This window comes from Eleginops maclovinus, chromosome 19 (genome assembly GCF_036324505.1).
Source record: "Eleginops maclovinus isolate JMC-PN-2008 ecotype Puerto Natales chromosome 19, JC_Emac_rtc_rv5, whole genome shotgun sequence".
NCBI classification, from domain to species: domain Eukaryota; kingdom Metazoa; phylum Chordata; class Actinopteri; order Perciformes; family Eleginopidae; genus Eleginops; species Eleginops maclovinus.
In genome coordinates this window covers 23,025,625-23,045,832 of record NC_086367.1, presented here as the reverse complement: position 1 = coordinate 23,045,832, position 20,208 = coordinate 23,025,625, and the positions used below count along the sequence as shown (strand labels likewise).

The 20,208-nt window shown below is 43.0% G+C and overlaps 2 protein-coding genes across 3 annotated transcripts in view; one reads left to right on the top strand and one right to left on the bottom strand.

The window, feature by feature from the left end:
• Nucleotides 1-2,451: 2,451 nt before the first annotated feature.
• On the top strand, nt 2,452-7,549 carry LOC134881218 (uncharacterized). 2 transcript variants are annotated; one of them, XM_063908390.1, is made up of 19 exons: nt 2,452-2,469; nt 2,699-2,761; nt 2,859-2,921; nt 3,025-3,078; nt 3,155-3,218; nt 3,399-3,461; nt 3,566-3,628; nt 4,753-4,815; nt 4,897-4,959; nt 5,277-5,351; nt 5,433-5,465; nt 5,548-5,589; nt 5,674-5,736; nt 5,883-5,945; nt 6,034-6,087; nt 6,272-6,334; nt 6,505-6,567; nt 6,773-6,901; nt 7,167-7,549. In XM_063908390.1, exons 5-19 carry the CDS (start codon nt 3,173-3,175, stop codon nt 7,445-7,447), a joined length of 1,164 nt encoding a protein of 387 aa, XP_063764460.1. In that variant the 5' UTR covers nt 2,452-2,469; nt 2,699-2,761; nt 2,859-2,921; nt 3,025-3,078; nt 3,155-3,172; the 3' UTR covers nt 7,448-7,549. The 2 variants fall into 2 exon arrangements, with proteins under 2 accessions (XP_063764460.1, XP_063764461.1); XM_063908391.1 differs by lacking the exons at nt 2,452-2,469; nt 2,699-2,761 and having other exon boundaries at nt 2,849-2,921.
• A 1,505-nt stretch (nt 7,550-9,054) lies between these two features.
• Nucleotides 9,055-20,208, bottom strand: part of mapkbp1 (mitogen-activated protein kinase binding protein 1) — a 31,358-nt gene continuing 20,204 nt past the window's right edge. The window contains 22 exon segments of the mRNA XM_063908381.1: nt 9,055-10,248; nt 10,956-11,041; nt 11,174-11,995; nt 12,074-12,468; nt 12,550-12,631; nt 12,826-13,011; nt 13,095-13,181; nt 13,184-13,215; nt 13,303-13,430; nt 13,781-13,912; nt 13,987-14,142; nt 14,586-14,632; nt 15,033-15,166; nt 15,378-15,506; nt 15,832-15,895; nt 16,042-16,153; nt 16,251-16,326; nt 17,345-17,466; nt 17,934-18,004; nt 18,096-18,221; nt 19,647-19,738; nt 19,878-20,089. Coding sequence (XP_063764451.1) covers nt 10,006-10,248; nt 10,956-11,041; nt 11,174-11,995; nt 12,074-12,468; nt 12,550-12,631; nt 12,826-13,011; nt 13,095-13,181; nt 13,184-13,215; nt 13,303-13,430; nt 13,781-13,912; nt 13,987-14,142; nt 14,586-14,632; nt 15,033-15,166; nt 15,378-15,506; nt 15,832-15,895; nt 16,042-16,153; nt 16,251-16,326; nt 17,345-17,466; nt 17,934-18,004; nt 18,096-18,221; nt 19,647-19,738; nt 19,878-20,089 — 3,534 coding nt within the window. The 3' untranslated portion in view covers nt 9,055-10,005.

Here is a 20,208-nt window from a genome sequence, read left to right as displayed (position 1 = left end):
ATATCTGTGCTACCTTTATCATTTACACTTTCAATCCAGACTCAGTCAAAATATAAGTGAATAACATCTGGTTGTTTATCAGCTCTGAAGCTCAGACTCACAGTCACTGAGACACAACTGGAGCAGATAGAGAATCACAATGAAGGTAAGTCTTCAGAAAACCTTTAATAATACAAATATTAAACCCTTAAATTAAACATGATTTCTGTTCAGCTCTGGAGGACAGAATGAGTGTCAGTGAGAAACAGCTGGAAGATCTGAGGACAGAAAACACAGGTAAACCTTCAAATACATCTTCAGGCTGGAACTGTAGAGGAATGGATCCCTGAGGAACCCTTTATAAGCCAGAATGAACCCTGATCCTCCTTTTTGAAACCATATAAGGGTTCTTGTTTAACCTCTGAACTAATGTATACCTCCCTCAGATATTGAGGGCAGACTGGGTGTCAGTGAGAAACAGCTGGAAGATCTAAAGACAGAAAACACAGGTAACACCATTTATTTGATCTAAGCTGTATGTAATTGTTCTCAAACTGAAACTTAGCAGGATCCCGAAAGGTTCCCTCAGGAACTCTATTATCATCCTGATTGTCTATAAGGTGTCACGGATAGGGGGAAAGGACCCAGGCGCAGAAGCAATAGAGGAGGCAGGGGTACAACAGTGTGTCAAAAGGGGAGCTTTTATTCAGAGAAAAGCTGAAAACCAAAATGCAAAACTAGGAATGCAGGAAAAGTTACAACACAGGAAAAGTATCAAATGAAAACTCAGACGAACCGGTGGAAAAGGGAGATCCAAGACATCACAGGGGGACAGGCAAACAACGACGAAGACGACGCGACAAAGGACACACAGGGAAGACGAGACTAAATACAGAGGAGGGTAATCACAAGACAAGACACAGCTGGGAAGGGGAGGTGAAACACAGGGGCAACAGGTGAGCACAATCAGACGATCAGACAGGAGGGAAACTAAAGACAGGAAGTAAATTAGACAAGACAGGAAGTGACAAACATTTCAAAATAAAACAGTAAACTATGAACACAAAAACTGGGATCCGAACATAAGGAACTTTTATGACTTTTGAAATGTTACATGCTTTAGATATTTACATTACTGATGGTTAAACCTGGTTTCTGATTGTACTTCTGGTGTGTAATTCCTCCAAGGGCTTCTGTGGAAAAAACAAAAGAAGCTTTTGTTTGTTTCTGATTTTATTTTGTGTTTTATTTATTTTTTATACATTTTTCTTTCAACAATTACAGTTTCAGGGAACATCGTACATACATAGTTAAACACTCATCCTTAAATCAATGTCCTTGTTGTCCAGTGGCAATGGTGGTGTCCTCTTCTCGTCCTCTATAATCCGTCCATTTTTCACATTTGTCCTCAAATGGTTCCTCTTGTAGTCTCCGTTTGTGTGTGATTTTCTCCATTACAAAGATCTCTTCCACAGTGCACATCCACTGCTCCTCAGTCGGTGGGTCCACTTTGTACCACATTCTTGTAATCGTTTTCTTACTGGCTGATAGCAGCGCTTTAACAAGATACTCATCCTCTCTTTGTATTATGTCTTGTGTCAAATCCCCAAGTAGAGTATTTTACACGTTTTTGGTATCTCATATCCTATTATTTTTTGTAAATCCCTCCATAGTTTGTCCCAGTATCCTCTTAACTTTGGGCAGGACCAGAATATGTGTGTATGGTCAGCATCCGTGTGACCACATGCTCTCCAGCATGGTTGTTGAATAGACACCACTCCTTTCCTAATCTTTGGAGTTATAAACATCTGTCCATATTCTTCCAGTTAAATTCCCTCCAGATCCTGGAGCTGGTGACGTGCACTGCGTTTTACAAATATTAAACCGCTCTTCCTCAGTCATTTGTTCTTTCAATTCCTTTTCCCATTTTTCTTTGATATAAAGAGAGGAAGACTTTCTGCATGACATCCAACTTCTATATAGGACTGAGATGACTCTGCATTTTACCTTCATAAGCTCTCCGAAATACCTCAACAACTTCATCATCAGTGTCAGTTTTGATCTCCTTCTCATAATCATCCTTTATTTGCAGGTAGCGATATTGTTCCTACTCATCTAATCCAAATCTACCCCTCAACTTCTCAAACCTCTGCAGCTTACCCCGTTCAACCATTGTACATATTGCTGTGATCCCTTTTCTCGCCCATTGTTTAAACCCTTTATCATTTCTCCCGGGTATAAACCGAACCTCAAACTCAAACCAACTCAATTATTTTGTGTTTTCAGTTCAGTCTTTTAGATTTTCCTTGATGGAGTCCCGGCTGACCGACATCAACAACAACACTACAGGTTGAGTTGGATTAACGTTCATAGTTTCATCAAGGCTGTGGTAATAAGATCTGTAAACGAATCAGATCTTTACTGTCTTCTCTTCAGAGTTGGAGGTCAGCCTGGGTGTCAGTGTGAAACAACTGGAAGATCTGAAGACGGGTAGCATGCTGAAGTTTTATATGAATGCATTATTTTATGGTATTATATATTAATGGGAGGCTGCAGGCGTACAGCAGGTTGTCTGATATGTAATGTTTGAATATACAAATGAGGCATTATGTTTTGGCCCGTAGTTTCTGAACATTCATCAGACAGTGTTATTTTCATTAATACAAGGGTTATATTTTTAGTTGTTATTGATTAGGATATTTACTGTGCTTCTCTTTAGATCTGGAGGTCAGACTGAGTGCCAGTGAGGAACGGCTGGAAGATTTGAAAGCACAAAACACAGGTTTAAGACTGAAGGTTCCTGTAGATGTATTTCAAGGTGTTTTTATGATATGTGTAAAACATGTTGAGATTTCTTTGTTCTGATATTGTGTTTTTAGTTCAGTCTGTTCAACTTTCCTTGATAAGTTCCAGTCTGACAGACAGTCACAACAACAGTACAGGTACAGTTATATTTACTTGCTTATTGGAAGTAATAATTATCAGCTGATCCTGTACAAATGTAGATGATCAATATAAATAGATAACGCCTGTTTTGTTCTGCAGCTTTGGAGGTCAAACTGAGGTCCACGGAAACACAGCTGCAGCAGAAAACTGCAGGTAACTCTTTAATTGAACCTTTTTGAATAATTATTAATGACATCATTGAATAAACATGAAGGATCTGACTCTTCAGCTCTGGAGGTCAGACTGGATGTCAGGTGAGGAACAGCTGGAAGATCTGAAGACAGAAAACACAGGTAAAACTGTGGAGGAGCAACTAAGACTCCCTGAGGAGCTCTGTTATTTCCTGAATTACACTGTGCCCATCAGCTTTTACGTGTACACATGATTCAACCCCCTGCTTCATGTTGTGGACTCTTGCCATCAGTGGGAAAGTCTACAACGTGTTTTGTTTCTGATTTGTTTTGTGTTTTCAGTTCAGTCTGTTCAACTTTCCTTAATGGATTCCAGAATGACAGACATCTATACCAACACCACAGGTAGAGTTATAATTAATTTACTGTATTATTATTGTTGTTATTATTATTATTATTATATTGTTGTTATTATTATTATTACAGATATTCACTATTTTTGTCTTCAGAGTTGGGGTTCAGAATGGATGTCAGTGAGAAACAGCTGGAAGATCGGAAGACAGAAAACACAGGTAACACTCTGAAGTTAAAACTACCAATAAATATTATACATATACATATACAAAATAATAAACCACAAACAGAACAATTGCTCGTTACCAAACTACAGTAGCCAGTAAGTTGCTTAAAATAAGCAATTTGGGCACATTTAAGAGGAAAAGGTTCCATACTCTGTTATCAGGAGAGTATCAGGGTAAATATCTTGTAGCTTATCCAAACTGCGCCAAAACAGAAGCACATTGACAGGAAATAATATTTCAATAAGTTATTTTAAATAGGCAGAAGTAATATACATGTCAAAGCCACCTCACCACTTTTCAGGGCTGGATATAATTATTCAACAGTACAAGTTTCTTCTTAGCGTAATTGTGCCGGACAAAATTTCCAAGGGTGAATTTATATATAAATCACTAGAATATCATGTCCAGCGGCTGCAGGGATTTTTAATATTAATGTCCTCAAAGTATTGCTCAGAAGATGTTAGCCGACATAACTCCAAACGCGGGTGAATCAGAAGAAGATGTACAATTTAATGTATTAACAGAGATATATACAGTATAGGCCTACATATCACCAGCGTCTTATTTTGAATACGAGAAGGTTAATTCAATTTCCAGTAGTAATCAGTTTTTACCGTAATACTGTTTATCTTATAAACAATATTACATATACATACATAGTACATATACAGTATATATCTATATCTATAAATTCAGAGACCCCCTCCAATGTTTTCTTAAACCTTTACCTCTACAGGTATGGCAGCCATTACAGAGTGTGTTGAATTCCAACACAGGGAAACATTTCCAGTAGTTTATAGAATACTATAAGAAATAAAACAAGAGGAAGTGATGATGCTGAAGGGGTCTCTTCATTTTTCCGCGGCTGTATATATATATATATGTATAAACTATGACTCACAAAGCTGTCCATGTTTTGGTGCAGAGTAATCTTTTTAGCTAAAAGGAAATGGAAAGAGTTGAGACTGGAACTTTGGAGAACCCATCATGGATCCCTGAGGAACGCCTCAAACATATAAAAGTTCTAATAGTAATGTGATGGATACGATAACTCACTAAAATGCTGATTTATTGTAATCAAATGTATTTGTTTTGTTCTGATTGTGTGTTCTCAGTTCACTATGGTCAACTTTTCTACATAAAGAACAAACTGATAGACAACCACTACAAGAATACAGGTAGGAATATTTACTGCCATATTTAAGAGTTGAACCTTAGACTAATTGAAGGTATAAATAGATCAACCTCTTGTTCTGCAGCTCTGGAGGGGAGACTGAGATCCACTGAGACAAAGCTGCAGCAGCTGGAAGACCACACTGCAGGTAACCTCATCCACTCTTCAATGTAAGTTTTAGTTTTTATTAAATAACCTTCTTGTTTTGTCGTACTGTCCAACGAGCTTCCTCATAACGTAATTCCTGATGCATTCTGAAAGGGGATCTTCAGTACCAGTAGCGGTGGGTAATGACGACTATCTGATGTTTCTAAAAAGGACTTGCTACTGGGACACAAAACGCTCTTTATTTTTCTCACACTGCCTGTGCTGCATATGCTGTGGATACCAGAGTGTGATGATCTGCAGCTTGCTAGAGAAAATGTGTTTGAATAAGAAGTTAAAAACAGATTCCTGTCCATCCAGCCGAGCTGTCAGATATCCAACTGAGGCTGAACGTCACTGAGGAGCAGGTCGAGAAGCTGAGGACACAAAACACAGGTGACCTCAGGTGCATCATATAAATATGTTTGTCTTTTATTCAGGAATCTTTTTTATAATGTGACCTCTTCCCTTTTTCAGACAGACTGTCAGCGGCTGCAATGGAGGCTGAGGGTAACATCTTCTCCTCATCTGTCATTCTTTTAGATTTGTGTGCTTTCAACACAAGATACTGAGTTATATTGACCTGTTTCAGCTCACAGCTTTGACCTATCTGCTCTGAGAAATGAAACTAAAGGTAGATATGTATATGTATTATCTTAAGAGCAGCAACACTTTAACACTGTGAGAAACAAACTGCTGGATTTCACTTTTTGTTCAGTTTTAGAAACACGACTAAGTGAGGCTGACCGTCTGATGGTGAAGCTACAGGCTGAAAGTTCAGGTATCTTTATCATTAAGATGTTAGCATGCTGGCAACTAGTTTGTGATTTGCAACCTGTTTTATTTTATCGATAAAATGACGTTTAGTTAGAATAAGAAAAATAAGTTTGATCCCAAAAAGTTCTGATTTTTAATTTGTATTTTCAGTTCGGTCCGTTCAACTCTCCATGGTGGAGTCCAGAGTGATGGAGACACACAACGACACCTCAGGTACAGTTATATTTACTTTATTATTGTCATTAGCACACGTTCTGTTTTCTTTGTTATTAATGAATTGGATATTCACTGTTTTCTTTAGAGCTGGAGGTCAGACTGGGTGTCAGTGAGAAACAGCTGGAAGATCTGAACACAGGTAACACACTGAACGTTTGTGTGTGTGTTGTATTATATATAGAGTCATGAATACGCTCGAGTGGAGTCAATGTTTTTGCTAAAAAGAAAGGGACCCATTAAGTGATTCATACAAGTGAATCTGCAACACAGTCCCTTGAGGAACTCCTTTATAGACGTAATGGACCCAAAACGTTTTTCTTTAGAGTTGGAGGTCAGACTGAGCGTCAACGAGAAACTGCTGGAAGATCTGAAGACAGAAAACACAGGTAACACTCAAAAGCACAAAGAAAACTCACTTAAATCTGACTGTTTTCTAAACTGAATTGGAAAGTATTCATGTTCAGGCAATCACATTTTGATTTAATAAAGAACAGACATCAGGACTCCTACTGTTTATCATCAGTTGTTTTGTGTAACTCTGCTTCCTGATCTTCAGGTTTGAGTTTCAGACTGAATGAAACTGATGACAGTCTACATCAGCTCAGAAACACCAACTCAGGTTTGGACTCAGCTTCTTTACAACCAATCCTTTCTCTGTCACCAGATATTGGTTTTGGTTTTAGTTCAACGTTATGAAACAACCAAGAAAGATTAAGCTCTTAAATATTTAGTGTCACTTTCGGATGCAAAAAGTTTGACTCATTTTATAACTAATTCCTTCCATAAGTGATGATTGTTCCCCCGCCCCCCCCCCCCCCCCCCAGGTGAGCTGAAGGTGGCGTTTTCAGCCGGTTTGACTGATTCAGGATCAGTCGGACCTTTCAACGAGGAGAGGACGCTGATCTTCTCCAAAACCATCACCAACATCGGCCAGGCCTACAACCAGACTGCAGGTAGATCGCATGGCTTTAGAGACCTGGTCGTTATCGAAAGACCAAACGCTCATTTCTAAACAATCAGGGGTTCAGACTGCTACCTTTATTTGTACCTCACCTTCCATACAGGTTACTGCTGTTAATGCTTCTGCCTAATATAAAACAGTTAACATAATATTAAATGGATATGTTATATTAAATAAACCTTAAGGCGGATATTCTACTGAATGTCTTAAATCCTCCTCCTTGTGTGTTAATGTGAAACTGCTCTGTGTTTCGTCAGGTGTGTTCACAGCTCCGGTCGGAGGGCTTTACTTCTTCAGCTTCACGGCTGCAGATTACCTGAAGGGTTACATGGGTCTCTACCTGTACAAGAACAACCGGCCAATCATCTTCAACCTGGAGCTGAACGACCACGGTGGCTACGCTTCAACGTCCAACGGCGTCGCTCTGCAGCTGGACCGAGGCGACGTAGTCCGCCTCAGTCTACCGGCGAGCTACCGGCTCTACGACGACTCCCGAAACTTCAGCGTCTTCTCCGGCTTCCTGCTGTTCCCCCTCTGACAGAACAGACCCAGGATCAGGGTAGGAGGGAGACATCTTCTCAGGAATAAACTATCCGTTCAGGTACTTCACTGGAGCTGAAAGACTGGACTTTTATTTTGGTAGAGACTTCCTGTGGATGGAAAATAATGATGTTTCATTTATGAAGCTAATAAAAGTTCATAAAAACACAAACATCTTAAGAAGTCTCAAACTTTTATTACATTTTATAACCTTTACCTGTTTGTTTGATAGAGAAAGAGTCAGTTTCACCTCAATCTGACCCCAAATTAAATTCCCTTTAGTGTTGACTTCCTGTCTGTCTTCTCTGCTGTTCCCTTTAGTGTTTACTTCCTGTCTGTCTTCTTCTGCTGTTCCCTTTAGTGTTTACTTCCTGTCTGTCTTCTTATTCTGTTCCCTTTAGTGTTTACTTCCTGTCTGTCTTCTCCTGCTGTTCCCTTTAGTGTTTACTTCCTGTCTGTCTTCTTCTGCTGTTCCCATTAGTGTTTACTTCCTGTCTGTCTTCTTCTGCTGTTCCCTTTAGTGTTTACTTCCTGTCTGTCTTCTTCTGCTGTTCCCTTTAGTGTTTACTTCCTGTCTGTCTTCTCATGTTGTTCCCTTTAGTGTTTACTTCCTGTCTGTCTTCTTCTGCTGTTCCCTTTAGTGTTTACTTCCTGTCTTCTTCTTCTTCTGTTCCCTTTAGTGTTTACTTCCTGTCTGTCTTCTTCTGCTGTTCCCTTTAGTGTTTACTTCCTGTCTGTCTTCTTCTGCGGTTCCCTTTAGTGTTTACTTCCTGTCTGTCTTCTTCTGCTGTTCTCTTTAGTGTTTACTTCGTGTCTGTCTTCTTCTGCTGTTCCCTTTAGTGTTTACTTCCTGTCTGTCTTCTTCTGCTGTTCCCTTTAGTGTTTACTTCCTGTCTGTCTTCTTCTGCGGTTCCCTTTAGTGTTTACTTCCTGTCTGTCTTCTTCTGCTGTTCCCTTTAGTGTTTACTTCCAGTCTGTCTTCTTCTGCTGTTCCCTTTAGTGTTTACTTCCTGTATGTCTTCTTCTGCTGTTCACTTTAGTGTTTACTTCCTGTCTGTCTTCTTCTTCTGTGTTTCTGCTGCATTTTGAATCGGCTCTCAGCAAATTCTAAGTGTAATGCAATATGGCCCACAAATTTAACTTCTGCTTGTCTTGTATTTTGCTTCTCAAATATATATGTTCAGATATATTAATGAGCCCAATTTTCAAATAAATTCAGTCATTTAGAATTTAAAACATGTCTAACAAATCTTAGTTGATAAAAAAAACCCAATAACTTATTTCTATAACGAGCTGGAGATGTAACCTTCATATTTACTCTTATTCTCAGCAATCTGAGGCTTCTGTGTTAAGGAATGAGCTGCCAACAGAAGTAAATGAACCCCTAAAGAGAGACGGATGTAGGCTGTTCTTTCTTGAACCATTTCAAAGTATCGCGCATTATTCACCTACATTTGATTTGTTTCGCTAACTTATATCTTAACCTATGAGGCGATATTCACCTCTATAAGCGGCCCAGCTCTCCGTTTATTTTCAGTATGTGGCCGTCGGCGAACGGACCAATGAGAATTGAATGTTTATCCTTCATAAAACAACATCTTATTTAGTCTCAAACTTTTATTACATATTGACAAAAAAACATTTGAGCTTTGACCTGTTTGTTTGTTAGTGAAAAAGTCAGTTTCACAACAATTTGACCCCAAATTCTAAACCCAACAAACCCTAAAAGTGTTTCTCTAACAACAATTTCAAAAAAATCCATGATTTTAGAAAAACATGGAGGTCAGTGTGCGAAGAGCAAAGAGTCAGTCAGTGTTCAGCAGTCCGACAGGGAGGATGTAACAACAGAATAAATACAAACTCTAAATCGTACTTGAACTCAGCGTTTAAGGGTTAAGATTCAAGTGAATTCAGGAAGGAAAATGTACATCAAACGGCGATAAAAAACGTCTCATATTGCTGTTCGCTCCTTTGAAAAGTCTCTACACTCTAACATCAACGTTTCTACAACCACGATCCAAACGATGGGAATGAAGAAGGAAAATCGTCCACGATTCAGTCGCAGAAATGTCTTTAAAAACCAACTTGGTAAAAACATCCGTCGCTTCAGTTTCTAAAAAACGTTAAAGTGATTCGACGTGTCTTTAAGACCAGAGAGATTCTTGCATAACAATAAAAAAAGTCCAGACGAAATGGCTTCAGGTCCTTCATCTGAGAGGATGAGGAGGTAAAGAAAAGAGGAAGAGGAAGAACGGTGAGAAAGACGATTAGAAGAAAGGGTATTTGGACAGGATAGAGGAAGATGAGAGAAAACAGTAACGTGAAGAAGAGGAAGAAGATGCAAAGGAATGAGAGAAAAAGAAAGAAAAGGCTTTGGACCCTTCATCTGTGAGGATGAGGAGGAAGAGGGAGTAGCCGGAAAAAGAGGAGGAAGACGGGGAAGAGAAGCAGGAGACAGAGATGAAGAGAGGAAGCAGAAATAAAGATGGAAGGCAAAAGGTTTCAGAAAGTCAAACAGAAGAAGAGGTAGAGGAAAGAGTAGGCGATGAAGAGTGTTCAGTCTGCAGTGTTGTTGATCCTCCGGTGCACGGCCTGCAGCAGCAGCAGAGAGTATTCCTCCAGCAGAGCCGCCGTCTTCTCCCCCCCGACTCCCCCCAGCCCTCCCTCCACTCCCAGCGTGCTCGGGGCGGCGAGCGGCAGACACTCGAGCTCCGCCCTCATGGCCTGGAAGGCTTCTGATAGGACGACGGACATCTGCTGCTGGTCGGGGGCGGAGTCGTCGCAGGAGGAGCCTCTCACCTGGAGGGGAGAGAGGGAGACAGGTGAGCATTGTGTGAGCTAATTCATCAACTGTTGAACACTGCGCAGCGTCTTAAACGATTTGTAGAAAAAGAATCCAGGACTGTTTCAGACCTGTTCGATCCGACCATTCCCAAAACCTCCAAGTGTTGTAAATTTAGTCAAAGTCTAAATTGTTATTTATTAATTCCTATTTTTATATAAAAACATATTTTTTGGCTTTAAAAAAAAGAAGCACTTTTCTCTCCTGTTTGCCGATCATTAAAGAAAGTGGATTTAATTCAAATAAAAACCTATTTAACCTGATAATTAACTTTATTCAAATACGGGCTTTGTTAGGGGATTGTAGTACTTAGTTTTTTTTAGGGGGGAGAGAATATGAAACAGGAGAAAAATGTTAAAAATCACATCAACAGGAGTCTGTTTATTCAGCTGGGGTCAGATCCTCTACCCAAACAGACTCAATGCAAAGTGTTTAAAACTATTTTAAATAATGGAATTCTCTGGAAGTGGAAGTCATAATATCAAATATGAAACTCAAACCCATGGTTTCCAAACCTCTGATCTAAACTAACCGGATCGTCTCCCACTCAAGTCTTATTTTACTTCAATGCTTAAAAATAATCTGATCAAACTGACTGGGATTTGTAGTTGAGTTCGTATTTAAAATGTCTCAACGTAGAAAATACCCAGCGTGAATGACTCACCTTCCTGTACAGGTGTGTGGCTCTCTTGAAGCAGCTCTGCAGCTCATTGGTCAGAGCTCTGCAGGTCTCCACACTGATTGGCTGATCTGAAGACAGAGAAGAAGAAGGTCGCTTTAACACGAGTCAGGAGACGAGCTCAGGGGTTAAATACTGTACAGAGGGAGTGAAATGCATCAGAAGAGGAAGAAGTGGACACACAGAGGAGGGAAACGTCTCACCCGTCAGTACAGAGCGAGAGGAGGAGGAGTGATGAAGAGGAGGATGAAGGTGAGGGGTGGAGCTCGGACGTAGGATGAAAGGAGGAGGATGATGAGAGTCCAAACCTTCATCATCTCTTTTCTCCACCCCGCTGCTTCCTGGAGTCGGAAGCTCCTCCTCCTGCTGCGTCGTCGGAGGAGGAGGAGGAGTCAGGGGGGAGACGGACACGGGAGGAGGCCGTGACGAGGAAGACAAGCAGGCGAGGGAGGGTTTGTCTGGTAGCGGTCTGCTGCCTCCTGGGACCCGAGCCTGGAGACCACGGGAGGGAGGAGCCGCCGCGGCCGCCGGGTTACCCAGAGACAGGGAGGCGACGACGGGCACGACGGCGGCGTGAGGAGGCGTGGCCAGAGATGCGTTTGAGGGAACCACGGCAACAAGAAGAGGAGGAGGAGGAGGCGGGTCTTTGATTTGAGAAGAGGGTTCATCGTCGGCGTTATCGGGAATGTTGAGGCCGTCGCCGATGGAGATGGAGCGCGACATTTTGGCCATGGAGCTGGTGGTGGGGCTCATGTAGGAGCGGGACGTCAACACAGAGGAGGAGGAAGAGGAGGAGGCGGCGCCGGATGAAGATTTCCTGGGTAAGGTGAAGGCCGAAGGAGCTGAAGTGGAGGAGGTGGGGGCGTTTTCTTGCTGAGGGGACTTTGGAGAGGGTCTCTGGAGGGTGGAGGGTAAGGATGGGGGACGTCTCGGGGAGGAAGGGAGGGTGGTGGGACGCTGCAGGGGGAGGAGCTTCTGAGGGGGGAGATCTTTGGAGGGACAGGAGGTGGAGAGGGTGGAGTCACCTGAGGGAGAGAGAGGAGGTGTTACTTTTTAAATGAGATGCTTTTTTTTATCTCCACTCGGGTTTCTTTGAGCCTCACCTGCGTCCGACAGCAGACTCTGGACCGACTGAGCCTTCCTGAGTCCCAAGGAGGAGGTGCTCAGATGTGAGACGGCGGCTCTGGCTGTCGGGCCGAGGTTCCTCCTGGACTCCCCCGAGGTCTGGACCTTCTTCTTCAGCGGTGAGGGTCTGTGGTTCTCCTGCTCGATCCGGCTCTGGAGCTGATCTTTACCCGGCTGGATGCTGTTCTGCGTCTGCTCCCTAGTTGAAGAGTTCTGGTTCTGGGTTTGCTCCTGGTTCAAACACACCCTCCTGTCCTGGGTGCGGTTGTCCTCCATTAAAGGCCGGACTTCTGAGACCAGAGGACGGGCCTTCGCCTCCCCTCCACCTCCTCCTCCTCCGGTGGTCCGAGAAGGGAGAGGAAGCACAGTCCGACTGAGGGGGAGATAAAATACTTTTGAATACAACAAACAAAAACCAGAACCAGATGTTTTATAGACCCGGCTTCAGTTTTACCTTCCAGCTGAATTCTGGGAGAGGAACCTGGAGGAGATGCTGAGGCTCTCGCTGGAGCTGTGAGAGGCCTTGCTGGGACTCCCTGCAGAAACACAGTTAGGATGTTTTAATCCACAAAATATCTGTTTTTAGACACCGGAAAACGTCGCCATCTTGGCTTCCTGTCCCTTAAAGGTCAGCTCTGTCAGGACTACAACCTTCAACCCGAGTCCGAGTCGTACTGTGAGTCCATCAAGACAATCAGAAGTCCAAGTCTAAAGTAAATAAGGGGCTGACCTAAGCCTGAGAGGTCTGCCAGTGTCACAAAGTTCTCCTTCAGGAAGGCTTCCTGGTCGGGAGTCTGAGGGACGACCTGAGACGCCTTGACTTCTCCCCCTCTTCTTCCTCCCTCCTCTTCATCCTCATCCATCTCCATCTCAGAGGAGTTTCCATCCATACTGAGCGGCTCTGTGGGCTCTGAATCTGACCCGAGGAAAAAAGAGACAGAGTGAGAACGATGACATCAGGTGAGTGTCTCTGGTGAGTCTTTCTTTTGTCTGTCTCACCGTCTCCTGCAGGTCTCGCGGGACTGGAGAGTCTGGAGCTGAATCCCAGCGAGCAGCCGCTGTCTGGGCTCGGTTTGTCCTGGCGGTACCTGCAGGACACGCCTCCTTCACCTGGAACTCACTGACAGGAGGAGGCGGGGTTTAAAGCAGAGTCAACCTTAAACTGTACGTTCAAATTACTACACTGCAACAATCTGATCCGTCTTACCTTCCTGCCAGGCTCACTCTGTCCTCCCATTGGTCGGGATAGAGCACCACAGCCTCCGTGTCTGGGCTCTGATTGGACAGCTGGATAAAGTCTGGTCTGTGGTTGGTCCTTGCCTCACTGTCCTCAGCCTTCACAGACAGGATCACAAGTCATAAATCTGAGCATGCAGCGTAGATATAAACATTTCAGATTCACTTTCTAAACTCGTGCCTCCTGTAATAAAGTGACTAGCCCCAGAAAAAGCTTGTAAGTGAATCAGATCAGATCAGAACTACTTTATTGATCCCAAACTGGGAAATGTTTGTGTTGCAGCGGCATAATACAATACAAAGAAAATAATTAGAAATAAAAAGCAGAAATAAACGAAGATAAAGTGTAAACATCTCAAAGATATATAAATAATAACACAAATAAACTCAGAGAAAAGATATTTATACAGAGAACTATGAAGATAAATGATAAACTGTCATTTTCTCACCCATGCAGACTGAACCTGCAGGCTGATGGTGCTCCCCAGCTCCTGATTGGCCCTGTGAAGCCCCGCCTCCACACTTGGGCCCCTCTTCTTGCCGCAGGTGGAGGGGCTAACATCCAGAGGGCATGTCTTCACCTTAAACAGACAAACACGGGGTGAGTATTCCTCTGATGGAGTTTAATTTGTTATAGTGTCTGTGACCTCCTCACCTCCTCCTGCTCCCCCCCCTGCTGCTGCTCCTCCTGTTTCTCCGGGCAGTATGAGTCCAGCAGCCTCAGGTCCAGCATGGACTTCACCATCAGGGCTCCATCTCCCACAGTCCTACGGGACCAACGCCGGCGAGGCAGGCGACCCCCAGACTCCTCCTGAAGAGACCCAAAGACACAGTGAGGTGACACATTTCCACTGGAGCACTGCTCTGGGATCTTTGACCTCAAAGTCGTTTAAATGCTAACACGTTTAAGCCTTACTTGTTTTATTAATTCATTCCCAAAAATGTATGAATTCAAGCGATGAGATGACTCTTTTATGCACAAAAATGAAGTGGTTTTCACTTCATGCCCCCTTGCATAAAAAGGTTTTGTGTGTTGTTTGATTAAATAACAATACATCATCACACACTCGTTAGCATCGTGCTAAGTTGCTAACTGATCCACACGCTAACGTTCACACCTCAGACAACACCAAACACTTTTATTTTTACACATTTTTCCAGTGTTTCTACTCATGTGTTTTCTATATTGCAAACACACTTTGAGAAGAAGAAACAAAACCAAATTGTACATTTTATAAATAACGTTGCACCGACCTTGCTGTCTCTGCCGCACTGCGAGCCAAACTGCTCATCGGACATTTCTGGGGGAACCAAACAGAAAACAGGACACCATTTATTTTGAGCAGCTTCTGATTTTTCTACAATATGTGGTTTCTCTTCTTCACACCGACCAGATGAAATGCTTTAGATTAATGGATGCAGTTGATCAATACATTTAATTTGATTCAAGGTTTTGATTTTGATATCTACTCTTAGCTTTAATCTAAGGCCAACTTCTTCTGATCCAGACTGAACGCCAGGTTTTAGAGTTCTTGTACATTTTAAAGCTCAAATGAAAAAGCTAATATTTAATTAAAACATTCATACAGCATCTGTCTGTTTGATTTCCCTCCTGCTTACATATTTTCACTATAATCCTTGTAAACATCACATTAACAACACGTTCTCATTATCTGATAAAAACTCATATTTATGACAGACCTGTCTCCTCCTCTTCCTCCAGGCATCCTGCTGTGACCTTATAAGGACAGACGCGCTCCTCCTCGTCCTCCTCTTCCTCCTCCTTGTCGCTGTCAGACGACATGGTGACGACGCGAGGAGACGGCGCATCCCGACTGCAAACACATCATCAATAGAATAGAAAATGACATGATGGTAGAGATTTAGTTTCAAAGGGCGGATTAACCCGGCCTTTAATATCTATTCTATATGGTACGATCCTCTTTTGTCCCTTCCTGACGCCTCTGAGACGTAAAATACATAAATGATTTCGTATTTGTCACTGGAGGTTAATCCCGCAGCTGTGAAAACAAGCCCAACATTTACCTGAGGTTCGTCGCTTTTTGCTGAGGTGCATTCTGGGTGATCTGAACGCTGCTGGGAGGCCGCAGGTCGGCGAGTCGCTGCCTCATCCTGATGGTCAACTCTGGACTGAGACGCCACACGAAGATACAGCTGCACACACACACACACACACACACACACACACACACACACACACACACACACACACACACACACACACACACACACACACACACACACACACACACACACACACACACACACACACACACACACACATTAATGTATCAATTGAATCACATGGATTAAACGTTGGGATGTTTGGAGGATATTTTGTGATGTGTTGAGTTTGCAAGATGGAAAATAAAGAACGCTCTCGCGACGATCTGATGGTCTTATTGACACAGCACTGGTTGAAGTTAAAACACACTCTCAATTTATTGAGTTTTGAACATGGGGACGTGGTGAGGCGTACCTGTCTCCTGACACTGTGATCAGGTGTCTGCAGTCGCTGGTGAACTTCAGACCTGTGACGATCTCTGAGGGACAGACCAAGAGGAGCGAGTGTGAAAAACTTTACTAAAACACTCGTAAATACACACACACACACACACACACACACACACACACACACACACACACACACACACACACACACACACACACACACACACACTTTACTGACCGGAGTGTCCGAACATGGTGGCCACACACTCTCCGGAGTAGAAGTCGAATATGCTGATGTTCTTATCCGAACAGGAAGTGGCGATGTAGAGACCGGAGGGGTCGATCTGCACCTGTGGAGGAGGAGGAGGAAGAGGAAGAAGAGTTCACACCTGAAGCTAAATGTTTATTAATCATCTATGAAATGTTATGATCGGTGGTGGGATTTACCTTGATGAGAGTCCCGTCCTCGCCCTGAGAGCCTTTATACATCTTCTTCTGTTTACCGTTACTGATGTTGAAGATCCTGCAGGAGGAGGAGGAGGAAGAGGAGAAATAATAAATATATAGTATAAGTCCAAAGAGTAGTCTCAGAGTATTTCTGTTGCATCTTCACTTTGCAGAGAGTGTGTTTCCTCATGTTGCATCATTTGTGTGTCTGAAATAATTCAGAAAAACTATAATGTGGTAAAAAAAAAAGGAGGTATGAAAAAACTTTTAAGGTTTTCTGAGGCTCCTTTAATTGTAGAGTTTAAACGTTCACCTATATTATTTTATGCTCCTCTAATTACTTAATTTTTGTTATTTATCTGTGCATTTTTCTTTCCTTTTGGCTTCTTCTTGTTTTATCTTCCCACTCTGACCAGCAGGTGGCAGTGTAAACAAACTGGTAAACACACCGAGGGAAAGCCAGACGAGACACCATTTATATTTCATATAGAAAATATAAATTATAAATCATTTACTGGTTGTTTATTGATCCAGGATGGATGACTGACTAATGATTTAATGCTGTCTGTCTCTGTGTTTGTGGTGCGTTCAGGTGCTGCTCTGGACATTCGAAGTTGCTGCACACATTATATTAAACTCTAACCTGGAAAAGAGTCAATAAACATGGAAGTTATTAAATATATGCAGAATCTATTTCCTGCTGTTCTTCAGCTGAAACACGGAAGTTCCCACAGCACTTGAACGCACCATTTTATTTTTTACATTTAGGGAAACCTCATGAGGTAAAAGAGTAGAAGGAGCAGGATGTTGTTTTTAATCAAACAAAGGAAGGAGGGGAAATGAAAAGTGAACCAAGGGAACAAAAAGAGAAGTGTGTTAGAAGAGATGAAAGGGTAGATGTAGGAAACATGGAGAGGTAGAGGAAAGAAGAGAACGAGAACTGGAGACGGGATCATGGGAGTTAATCCTAATCTTCCTCCTGGTGCCTGCTGGGTAATAATCCTGCCTGCAGACTACATACACACACACACACACACACACACACACACACACACACACACACACACACATTCTCAGGCAGGTGTGTGTGTTACCTGATGCTGCGGTCCTGGCAGCCCACCGCTGCGTACTTCCTGGTGGGCTCCACGTCCATGTCGTACAGCGTCGTCTTCCTCACCACGTGATGCGTCCGAGTGAACTCCAGACCGTCCTCCAGCTGCGGCACCACAGAAGAAGAAGTTTATTAACGTTATTCTGACACACACAAGGACATTTATCATACAGATTTAAAGGAAACTGGACCACCATGGACCCAACTGACTCAATTCACTACAAGCTCTTATTAATATACATTTTATGATACAAGCGGCCGAAATGGGTCCAGGCACGTCCAGCTGGGAGGAGACCCAGGACCAGGTGGAGGGATTACATCTCCATCTCTTTGAATCAGTTAACTGTACAAGACTTCTCTCTGGGATTGAGTAGAGTAGAAGTAAAAGGAGACCATACTTAAAAGTACAGATAGTTGAAAAAGAAGCGGTGTATTTGAGTCAATATACTAAGTTAGCAGATCTTCCAACCAGCATTAAAATAATATCTGGAAGTCTGGAGTATCTGGAAAGGATTCTCTCCCTTCTTGTTGTGTTTCTTATTCAATAGCTCAGACGTTGGGACTCCTCTCACCTGCTGAGCGGTGCGGAAGTAGACGCTCTTATCGGCGCCACAGCTGATCATCCTCACTTTGCCCTCATTGGCTGAAAGACAGGAAGAAGGGAAGTGATGTCAGAGAGGACGCACATCAACAGAGTATATATTTATCACGGGTCAGAGGTCACCGCGACTGACCGGCGAATCGTACGGCTGTGATGGAGGACGAGTGTTCGTCCAGAGTCTGCACCAGGCTGTACTCCTTCCCCGCGTCCAGGATGTGGATCAGACGGTCCCGACTGGCTGTGGCTAATAGCTGGAGACCTGAGAGACGGACACAATAGACATGTGTGATTAAAGAGAGGTGTTCCCTTTACTGTAGGTTTTAGTGCATGTCAATGGTCTGAAGAGGATATGTGTAAAGCTAGATAAAGATAGAAAAGGTTGGAGTTTTTCTTTACAGTCTGAGAGGATTAAACATGGTGTGTGTTCGGATTGCTTAGCTGGCGTCTTCTCACTCAGCACTTTCCTCTTAAACTGTGTGTGTGTGTGTGTGTGTGTGTGTGTGTGTGTGTGTGTGTGTGTGTGTGTGTGTGTGTGTGTGTGTGTTTACGAGCCTCAGCATTCCTCTCTCTCTCTGTTTCTGTTTCCTTGTCGACAGAAATGCGTCTTATTGTTGAGTTTGCTGTTTTACTATCAACCAGTAACAGCTTTACAGGCAGGTTTCATTGTGTGTGTGTGTGTGTGTGTGTGTGTGTGTGTGTGTGTGTGTGTGTGAGAGCCAGATGTAGTTCACACACTAATAGGCTTCAGTCAAAGCCACAAGGAGAGTCAGTCCCACAATTATGGACCCTTTTTTTTTTACATTATCTTAAACTAAATGATTTCCTTTAATTCTTTAGACGTGTTTTCCCTTTGTCTTTGGACATGTACATAAATGGAACAGAAGCACAGTAATCCTCACAAGGGCAAATTCTCCCAAATCAATTTTGAACAAGTCACAATTGTTTTAGGGAAACAAAGAATCTCATTATTTACAAAAATATATTCTTCATTATAATCCGTATATTTTATCTGCCTATGTCACGGCCTGTAATTCTATTGGAGATGTGAAGACCTTTATTGAATGCTAGTTTCACTTTTTTCTTAATTTAACTTATTCGTTTTGATCATTTATGTAGTTTCTGCATCAACAGAATCTAATTTGGACCCAAAAAAGCCTTAAAAAGCAACAAATGTGCAATAAATTCAGGGTAAACTCATCCTTTTGTCTTTATAAAACACCCTAAACTCTCAGACCTTCCAAAAAAAAACTGACCACAGTAAATGTACTCCACCATCACGAGTGAACCCACTGATCAGGTCTTTAGTCTTATCTCTGATTGGATGAATCACATGTCAGGACACAGAGACCACAACTGAAGCTCCATCAGAGGGAGGTGGAGGTCAGCCTGCAGAACCACTGCCTTGCTCAGGGGCAGAGAACACGCCGGTGCAGGTCATGGGAAATGTGAGGAAGCGTGAGTGACATTCCCACTGTTTTGACTCGCAGGCGTACGGCGTTTTTTTTTTTACCCTTTTCGACTATTTGCCTCCCTGGGAACCTGATGAATCTACTCTCACTGTTACTGCACAGCATTTACCTAATAGAGGGATGATGCATTTTCCAAACAACCAAAAACACACTCAGAAAACCATTGACTTCCAGAGCAGGGAACCGGACGTGTGTTTTAGGAGGTAGTCTCTCACCAGTGTCTGGTTTGGAGAACTCCAGGCACAGAATCTCTGAGTCGTGAGCCTGAACGTTCAAAATCTCCTCCATCCCGTCCAGATCATGGATCCTACAAAACACACACACACACACACACACACACACAATTAGTATGACCCTTTGCCACAAAACCCACCAAAATGATCCTAGTGAGAGTCGCTGCTTCAAACATTTTCAGCATCTCTACCAGTCCCCCCCGCCCCCCTCACCTGAGGACGCCCATGCGGTCTCCAGAGGCCAGGTGCTGCCCGTCAGGACTGACCCTCAGGGTCCTAATGCCCGCCCTGCTCTGGTCGGTCTGCTGCCCCTCGGAGCTTGACGACCCACCCGTCTTCTCCGAGCTGCTCCCGGTGACTGTGTCGCTTTCCGGGTCCAGCAGGCTGGAGGTGTTGTCGTCCACGTAGATGACCTTCTGCAGGTCCTGAGGGGGTCAAAGGTCACGGGTTACTGAGGTCAGGGGGCGCTCATTTTCAGTTTGTGTTTATTAAAAAACGATCAGGCATAAAAGTGAGTTCATCTCAAACAGAGAAGACAAGATCC

Coding starts and splice junctions, on each gene's coding strand:
- LOC134881218 (XM_063908390.1), top strand. CDS start 3,173: ATGTCAGGTGAGGAACAGCTGGAAGATCTGAAGACAGAAAACACAG. Junction 3,462..3,565: donor CATCTATACCAACACCACAG/GTAGAGTTATAA, acceptor TTTTGTCTTCAG/AGTTGGGGTTCAGAATGGAT. Junction 5,590..5,673: donor TCTGAGAAATGAAACTAAAG/GTAGATATGTAT, acceptor CTTTTTGTTCAG/TTTTAGAAACACGACTAAGT.